Source organism: Sinocyclocheilus rhinocerous, unplaced genomic scaffold (assembly GCF_001515625.1).
Source record: "Sinocyclocheilus rhinocerous isolate Xijiao unplaced genomic scaffold, SAMN03320098_v1.1 scaffold1818, whole genome shotgun sequence".
NCBI classification, from domain to species: Eukaryota; Metazoa; Chordata; class Actinopteri; order Cypriniformes; family Cyprinidae; genus Sinocyclocheilus; species Sinocyclocheilus rhinocerous.
Genome location: NW_015631052.1, coordinates 70,454 through 80,611, shown reverse-complemented (window position 1 = coordinate 80,611; position 10,158 = coordinate 70,454). Strand labels below are relative to the sequence as shown.

At 35.8% G+C, this 10,158-nt stretch overlaps 1 protein-coding gene across 1 annotated transcript in view; it reads right to left on the bottom strand.

The window, feature by feature from the left end:
• The window catches only part of LOC107741344 (sphingosine kinase 2-like), a 33,875-nt gene extending 26,699 nt beyond the window's left edge, over positions 1-7,176 (bottom strand). The window contains exon 1 of the mRNA XM_016554055.1: positions 6,974-7,176. Within this exon, the coding sequence (XP_016409541.1) occupies positions 6,974-7,115 (142 nt within the window). The 5' untranslated portion in view covers positions 7,116-7,176. The remainder of the gene's footprint in view (positions 1-6,973) is intronic.
• Between the last annotated feature and the right edge of the window lie 2,982 nt (positions 7,177-10,158).

Here is a 10,158-nt window from a genome sequence, read left to right as displayed (position 1 = left end):
TATGGCTTTATTATCAATCACAATATGCGATCTCATTTTACATGATATAAAATATCAATGATTTTATTTACATTTTTGAATTGTATTTGTTTAGTTTAAAATTTTATGTATATATTTATTTTTATATATTTGTGAATGATTGTAGACTTGTGAATTTCAGTCCATCCAGAAGTTGTATGTAGTAATTATTTTTCATACACATAACTGTAGGCTACACATACAGTATTCTTGCAATTAGGTCCCTCAAATAAACATATATCTGCCAACGATTTGATGTCACTAACCTTGCAAACTTTGTCAAATCCAATGTTTTTATCCTCGAAAGCGTTCACAGTATCGACCCGGTTCCTCGCAAACATGACTTTGCTTCCACACAGACTGACAAAAATCATTTCCTCGCTCTTACTCCTGGAAAGTCACATAAAATCATTCATTCGGATCAGAGATCTGCAGATCGTATTTCCAGTTCAGTGTGCAGTATGGATTCACTAACAGACCGTGGGCGGAGGATGGAAAATGGATCACAAAAAACAAAATATGGACTGTTTAGGTGCAAAAAAAAAACATTAGAAGTGGGCCTAAAATGATTAAATAATGTACAATACGCCCTCTTTAATTATCTCCCCTGAAGTACTGTAAACTTCTAGGACAATAACACAACACAACACAAACCCTCCCTCTATAAAAACAGCCCCAGATGCTGTTTACTCTGCTGTCATCTATCGGTTTGAGCTTCGAGAGTGTCCTGAAGCGTCTCGGCTCTCAAGAGAGAAGAACGAATCGCGTTTTGCGTTTATTTTCTGGGCATCTTCACATGTGACAGTTCTGTGCCGCACACCATACAGGAGAGGCTCATTTAAAATACATGTATTCTGTTAAATAGTGTATTATCGTCTGCTGCGGATCACACATGCTGGAACAAGCTCATCAATTAAACATATGAATGCAGTATGACTGAGCCTGTGAGCAGTAGATGCCATGCTGTGCCCGCAGCAGTCCAGCACTGAACCTTAACACTGTGTGACTGCTACAAAACTCACCAGTGTTCCTTACTGGATGCTCAGATAGATGCTAGTGCATCAGTTTATATGTATATATACTTGGGGGTCACTCAACAAGGCTGCAATTATTGGATAAAAATACAGTAAAATCAGTAATATTGTGAAATATTTTTACGATTTTAAAATAGCTGTTGTCTATGTGAATATATTGTCAAATGTAATTTATTTCTGTGATCAAATCTGAATTTTCAGCATCATTACTCCAGTCTTCAGTGTCACGTGATCCTTCAGAAATCATTCTAATATACTGATCTGATTATTATCAATGTTGAAAACTGTTGTGCTGCTTCATATTGTTGTGGAAACTGTGATACATTTTATTTTTCAGGATTCTTTGATGAATGTTCAAATTAGCAGCATTCATTTGAAATAGAAGTCTTTTTTTAGAATTATAAATGTTTCTACTGTCACTTTTGAACAATTTAATGCATCCTTGCTGAATTTCTTAAATTAAACTTTAGTTTGCATGAATGCATGTAAATATGTCCATAGTTTGGTGCTGTTAGTGGTATAGAAATTACACACTTATTTTTAAAGACTATTAAGACATAGATTTACTTGAACTTGTTTACATATTACAGTAACTTACACTTAGTCAAGAGCTATTTACAATATCTAGAAAGCTCAGGCACTGATATCATTGTCTTTAATTTTGTATAAATACCACTGTCTTGGGCTGCAGAAATAATCAAAGAGCTATATAGAAACACAGAGATTACAACCATCACAAATATGCACATACGTAGATGAATATGCATTGTTATGAACTCTTTGATGTCTTTGCAGAGATATTTTGCCGCAAGGAGTTATTTGATTTGGCTCATTCTTTTCATTACTAAGTGCACTGTGAGGACAAACAAACCTCTTACCAATGTGTTAAGGAAAAAGTTCCCCCACAACTGAAAATTACTCCGCAATGGATGCTCTGCAGTGAATGGGTGCCGTCAGAATGAGATTCCAAACAGCTGATTAAAAACAGAAAAACAAAACCACCACTCCAGTCCATCAGTTAACATCTTTTGAAGTGAAAAGCTGTGTATGTAAGAAACAAATCCAGAACTAAGGTGTTTTTTAACTTCAAACCGTTGATTCTGACTAAAATACGAGTCCATAATCCATAATATTGCTTCCTTCAGTGGAAAATTTGTCTCATCTGAATCAGGAGAGAAATCTGCACAGATTAAGCACCATTTACAAGCCAAAACAGTCAAATATGTGGGTGGATTGTGATGTGAGAGACAACAGCAGATGGACTTTTTCACTACAGGAAGTGTTATAACATGGATTTGTTTCTTACAAACACACACACAGCTTTTCTCTTTTTTCTCTTCACAAATCATTAAGTGATGGACTGGAGTGGTGTGGATTACTTGTGGATTATTGTTTTATCAGCTGTTTGGACTCTCATTCTGACGGCACCCATTCACTGCAGAGGATCCATTGCTGAACAAGTGATGTAATTCTACATTTCTCCAAATCTGATGAAGAAACAAACTCATCTACATCTTAGACAGCCTGAGGATGAGTATTTTTTTTTTTAGCAAATTTTCATTTTTTTCATAAATACATTGGGGAGAGGTTTGTTTGTCCTCACGGTACTTCACTATTCCTCTAACTACACTGTAAAAAATGACCGTGAATTTAACGGTAAAAGACTGTAAAAATGCTACAGTAAAATCCTGTTAAACAGTTAACGGTAAATTCCCCTAGTATACACGGTGAAAAACTGTATTAAGTCTAAAATGTTGCTACCGTATTTTTTCCGTTTTTTTACCGTAAATTTTACAGAATTTTTTTTACAGTGTAGAATTCCGAGTTACCATGGTAACCTAGAATCATTTAAAACGACCTCATCATTCAGAACTTCCTCATTGCAGTTCTAGAAGCCCAGATGTGTCTCGTCCTGATCAAATATCTGCTGGAACGAGCAGTCTGTGCCGGACGGAGTCTCCGGTGTGTATTTCAGCTTTTTATAGCCGAAACAGAGAAACTGTCATGAACAGCATCTGACAAAACTTGCAGGAAGAGTCTGTCCTATTTTTATGTGTTCAAAGATTTAAACAGCTGAATTGTTTATGCTTGACATAATTACAGTATCTATTGCCTAAATGATGCAGTTTTGTCTTGTTGCATAAAACAACTAGATACTGTCTAAAGAAAACATAACAGTCATGCTTGATTTTAAAAACACCATTAATACAAAGCAAAATTAGTTTAACCCTATAAAGCCAACTGTATATTTGATACTCAAATTACTAGGCCTCTAAAACATGATCAGCATCATCAAAAAAATTCTGAAAAACCTGTTGTTCACAATCTACATTCCATCCGTCGTCTGATTGATAGTTTAGACTTTATTAGCAAGTAATTGTACAAACGTCCAGCTTCAGCTCGTGCTTCGTGTGTTTTTGCTGTGAAATCTTTTGAGGAGCATTTGTTTCCAGAAGCTTTACTTTCACTGTTCCTCAGTGAAGGAATGATCTTCCCAAACCTCGAAAACATCTCAAATCTTTTGAGGAATGATTATTATCTCCAGGTATCATTGTATTGTATAGCATTATATGTTTTGAAACTACATAACTTTGTTTATAAAACTAAGCATTTAAATATCATCTTATTAAGGAGATAAAGAGTGACGACTGATATTTAAATCATTTTATGTAAGTATCTTCTATACTGTTATAAATATCTCATTGATTTACTAACAATCAGAATTTCATCTTACTTTTTGGCCATATAGCCTACTGAAAATATCAGCATCTGCACCAAAATGCATATTGTTACTTAGTTTGGGCCTCTGAATAAAATAAGGTATTTTTCCTCCATATTCTCACTATACTATATGAACCATAAAAGCCTGATGAATCAAATATGATAGTCAACAAAAGACACACATGCAAAGATTTATCTGGTCTAAAGGTTCAATAAATTCTTCCACTATTATTTCATGCCAGGCTTCACAGGGTTAAACCCCTCAGTGTTGGACATGAGGGTGGACAGATGAAGATGGACGTGTCCCATATGTCTGCGGGTGACACCTCATTACGGTGGCCGTGAAGTGCAAAACAAATCACAATTTTGAAAACAAAATAACAAATTACAAACGCAAATGCAAGTCTAAAAAACTAAATAACAATTCAGAAAGCAAAGCAGAAAACACAACTACAAATCCGAAAACAAATTAACAAGTCAGAAAACACAACGACAAATCAGACAAACCGGAAAAGGTAGGTATAGTTTGAGACAGTGCCATTGGTTTGGGATTACTCACCGCTGACTGGACAAGACATCTGTCAATCAACGTATACAGGAAGAACCAGCCGAAGAACAGCAGAGTCGTGGTAGAAAGTTCGGAGATGGTATTAAAGTAGCTCAGTTTAAATGTATTGTATGAATTGCCCTTACTATGGATTAAAAAATACAGAGTGTATGTTTACATTTAGTTAAAAGTGCCTGTAAACATCAGCTCCAATGATGCAGATAGATAAGCGCGTGTAGTTGGCTTTTTGACGCGATCGACCCGGCTTCGATCCCGTCTTTTGCCGAACTTTTTTTCCCTCCCTTTTCAAATCTCGTATTAGCAATGGATTCTATTTACACTAAGTGAAAATAGCAGTATTTTTAGCAATATGAGGTTTGTCGTTGTGTTTTCTGACTTGTTATTTTGTTTTCGAATTTGTCATTGTGTTTTCTGACTTGTTATAATGTTTTCTGAATTGTTGTTGTGTTTTCTGAATTGTTATTTTGTTTTTTAGACTTGCATTTGCGTTTGTAATTTGTTATTTTGTTTTCAGAATTGTGATTTGTTTTGCACTTCACGGCCACCGTACCTCATGTCCTCTCAGCATCTCTTCACATCTGAGCATCATCTCACACACTGTAATTCAGGAATTACACAATCTTACAAGATCATATCTGTTTCTATCAGATGTTAAAAACATACACACTTCAGGTTTATAGCAAACCAGTCGTGATCTACCACATGAATTACAGCAACGACTGTCATCCAGCAGGTCAGACTAGTTCAGTATGTCATCTAGCTGTCATATTTTCCTCCTGGCAAACCGTCACACCTCATCGTCACACACTGAACAGACGAAACCGCGTGTGAATATAAGGACATGTCACGCTGACAGTGAAAATATTCACTACTGAATGATTACCATGCTCACATACCGTTTGCATGGTATCACTGTATTTTCATTGTACTTTTTATTAGTCACTGGTTAAAGCGAGTTCTAACAGTAACTAGCTAACAGGGAACGTTCTCAGAACGTTCAAGCAAAGTTATGAACAAACGTTCTTCCAGTAGTGTTAATAGAATTTTCGTTCAAAGTTATCTGGTCTTTAATAATGTTCTCAAAGCATTAAAACGTTAAAAAAAAAAAATCTAAAAACATTATTTACACATCGTTAATGGAAGGGTTTTTTTTCCTGGAAGGTTTTATTAGAACGTTAGTCTAACGTTTAACCCCTCAGTGTTGGACACAAGGGCAGACAGATGGAGATGGACGTGTCCCATATGTCTGCGGGTGACACCTCGTGTCCTCTCAGCATCACTTCACATCTGAGCATCATCTCACACACTGTAATTCAGGAATTACACAATCTTACAAGATCATATCTGTTTCTATCAGATGTTAAAAACATACACTCTTCAGGTTTATAGCAAACCAGTCGTGATCTACCACATGAATTACAGCAACGACTGTCATCCAGCAGGTCAGACTAGTTCAGTATGTCATCTAGCTGTCATGTTTTCCTCCTGGCAAACCGTCACACCTCATCGTCACACACTGAACAGACGAAACCGCGTGTGAATATAAGGACATGTCACGCTGACAGTGAAAATATTCACTACTGAATGATTACCATGCTCACATACCGTTTGCATGGTATCACTGTATTTTCATTGTACTTTTTATTAGTCACTGGTTAAAGCGAGTTCTAACAGTAACTAGCTAACAGGGAACGTTCTCAGAACGTTCAAGCAAAGTTATGAACAAACGTTCTTCCAGTAGTGTTAATAGAATTTTCGTTCAAAGTTATCTGGTCTTTAATAATGTTCTCAAAGCATTAAAACGTAAAAAAAAAAAATCTAAAAACATTATTTACACATCGTTAATGGAAGGGTTTTTTTTCCTGAAAGGTTTTATTAGAACGTTAGTCTAACGTTTAAAAAAAAAAAAAAATTATTACTTGTGCCAGAACGTTCAGAGAACATGTTTGCAAAAATGATGAAATAGAACGTTCCCTTAACATTCATATAAAGATGAAAAACATTTAAAAACGTTCAGAGAACGTTCAGAAATAAAAATTGTATATCTTAATGCTAACAAAACATATTTTGTTAGCTGGATATAGCCTGTTTACAAAAAGTACTGTGGTAGTTGGTACAGAGATGACAATACAAAATACAAATAGGCTACCGAATGACTAACATATTCATGTACCATGGTATTGACAAGGAACCTCAACATATTATACAGATATATCTGCAAAAAAATATCGTATATTAACATGATAATCTTTTTTAAAGAGTTGTCCCTGCTGAAAAAAACAATAGAAACCACCACAGAATGTGTAATATAATGGGAATTGTATTGGTTTTAATGGAAATTGTAATAGACCCTGTGGTTCTCTACTGGTAATTGATCGCCTTCTATTAGTGGCTTGTTAAATCCTAATGGAATATGTCCTAAAACTCACTACAGGAAACCATTTTTTAAGGTTTTAATGGTATTTGTAGTGGAAACCATTATAGAATTTCTGTGGTTTCTTTTTTAGCAGGGGTGTAATGTTTGTTGATGTTATTGTTCCAAAGTCTTATCGAACACGCTCATGAAAGACACAATTTCACCTGTCTATTGAGTGAACGAGAGTTTGAACTCCGTATTAAGTTGGTTTCTCACCGTGCGTGTGTTCCGGACGCCGCGCGGTGTTGATGGCGCGCGCCCACCGTTCCGCCTCGCATAGGCTCGCGTCCTCATCGCTTTCCTCCGTACCGAGCCGAAAGCGCCGCTCGTCCCTCTGGCGCACCGGACCCGAGGCCATCCAGCGGCGCCGGTACGCGTAGAAATACACGCAGAGCTGCGCGCCCTGCGCCTCGCGCTCGCCCCGGTGCGCGCGGCTCCCCAGACAGTCGCGCAGGTCCAGGTGCTCCGGCGGTGAAGCGCAGCTGATCCTCTGGACCGTCAGGCAGCTGTCCGATAGAGTCAGCGCGACTGTGAGCCGCCCGGTGTCCGCGTCCGTGAACAAACCGTGCATTCGTGCGCCCGCGGCGGGCCCGTTCCGCTGACGCGCCGCGTCCGGTTCATCCATCCCGCGGCGGGACGGTGCTGCAGTGAGTGCGTGCTGCCGCTCTTTAAACACATGTGCATGTGTGTGTTTGTGCGGGAGAGAGAGTTAATATTTCTCCCTAGTGACCGAAAAGCGGCATGACATTAAAATAACGGAGGCAAAGGGCGTGACCATGACACTCAGGATAGGACACTCCTGAGATGTGATTTAACTAACAAACGTTGTGTGAGGACTGTGATCTCTGAAGTAATACCATGACCATGTGTGAATGAATAAAACACCTTTACCGTGGTACATATCCAAAAAAAAAAAAAGATTATTAATCAAGATTGTTATCGATAACTAAAACTAAACCAAAAAAAAAAACCTGGAAAAATGTGTTACTTGAAATAAATTTACTGAAATAAAATAAAATAAAAAAGGGAAATAAATAATAATAAAGACGAGACAATTAAAAAAAATTATAAAAATTACGAAAACCTTTAAAATGATTAAAACTAATGGGATTTTTTTTTTTTTAATTATTAAAACTAAATAAAATCCAAACTAAAAAACTAATTTAAAAAAGGTGGGAAAATATGTTACTTGAAATAAACGTTAACTGAAATAAAATAAAATAAAAGGGAAATAAATAATAATAAAGATGATAGATTTAAAACTTTTAAAATTATTAAAACTAATGAAAAAATAAAAAAAAAATTATTCAAACTAACTAAAATCCAAACAAAAAAACGTATTTACAATATTAATGAAACTATAACAGTATAACAATGATGCTACAATAACTAGGGTGACCAGACGTCCCGTTTTTCCCGGGACAGTCCCGTATTTTAGCTCTTTTTTAGACTTATTTTGAAAAAATCATGTTTTGTCCCGTATTTCAAAATTTCTTTACTACTGGATGATCAGAGCGAGTAGCCTACAAGTGTTCTGTCACGCGAGAACAGCCTAATCAAAGGTAACTAAGCTTGTCGTAGAACCAAATTACCATCCAATCACAATTCGTTATCGAGTAACTTGCAGTAAGTGAAGGTGGGATAGATAGGCGGAATCCCAGTTCTGCCTGCGCCTTAATTGTTAAATACACACACAGCTGTCAAAATGTCAATCGTGTGGAGTATCGCACGTAAATACAGTCGGTTATGCCTTAAGTGAGCGTAAACAGGTGGGTGAAAACCGAATATGTGTCAGTATATTACGTTCATTCGGTCTTAAAGGGACAGCAGCCTAATTAAATAGGCCTACCTGTCTGTCTCATTAAACCCTCTACCGCACGCATTATGATAGACCTATAGAAAAAAATATTTGACTCTTTTTCTTTTCTAAGAATGGCTTAACTTGAAGTGCTGTAAAAAAAAATTTTGAAAAAAATATTATTTTAAGGTACTTTATGATATGTTGCCATACGGCAACAGCATACAATAGTGGATCTAACTTAGAATAAGTGTAAGCTTACTTATAATTAATATTTTCCCTCAGAAATGTTGTTTGTGTTGATTCAATTGGTGCTATTATAAGCTTTAACACAATACTTACTTATAATTGACACCTTATACATACTTTCCAACAACTTGTGCTTTTATTTATTCCATTATTTTTTTGCTGAACAATGATTTATATTTGTTTTAATTTCATTACATTTTTCAAGAATATTATTTAAACTGCAAATGTATACAGTTAAAACAAATATAATACTGTATATAATGTATCATAAAACACTGACATAAAACCAAAAACATTGCAGTTCATGAAAATTCAGCATTACACAATCTTATGAGAGGAAGACTATGAACATGAGCCCCCATCCCTCCATCCCCCCCTTAATCCTTGAAAGATCACCTTTTTTATGAATGAAACTTTAAAAAGCTGTTTTTTTCATCTGCAGGAAGAACCAGTTCTGCCCTTTTCTTAATTACCTTGCCATAGAATATGGCCGTGCTCACTGATGTAATGTTACCTGTATTCATATTTAATCAAAAGTAAAATTGCCATTTCAATTGGATTATATCCATAATACAAATGCCATTAACATACGACTAATCAACATTATATCACTAGTATTAATGTTGTTATTGTTACAGCTTAACAAATTGCAGCTGACCTTGCTAGCTAGCTAAACTATTGTAATAATGTCATTCCACTATTGCACAGTGTTGCCGCTTGGCAACACATACATTTGAATGATTTACCAAAAACTAATTTCATAAAAACTTTTTTGAGAGGTGAATATGTCATCATAACATCATAACAGTGATGTTTCCGATTTTTTTGTGGAAGTGACACGGACTGGTCCTTGTTTGTTACTGACGTTTTAGTTTGCTTTCAGCAACTACCGACAAGAGACGGCAGTCTGTCAGAAATCTCGCCACAGAAAAAAACTGCATGTCATGTGACTTACCCAAAGCACATCATTGGCTAAACTAAGGTCTTCTCTTTCCAACAAAAAAAACGAGAATGTTCTCTTAAAGAGACAGTGGCAAGGAAATGAACACAAAGACCATGTTGCCATATGGCCACACCATGCGGTAGAGGGTTAAATACATTTTGTTACTTGAAATAAAATAAAATGTTTTATCATACATAGTTAACAAGGGAATTTTTCTCATTTTTACTTTAGTTTAACATACTAAAATGTCTAAACTTAAATAAAAATGAATAAAAACTATAGACATATATAAAAAAACTACTAAAAACACAAAAACATACAATTGAAAATTGAAATGAAAATGATAAAAACTGATTCAAAATATTAACAATGCAACATTTTTAATTTAAATTTAGCTTAACATACTAAAAT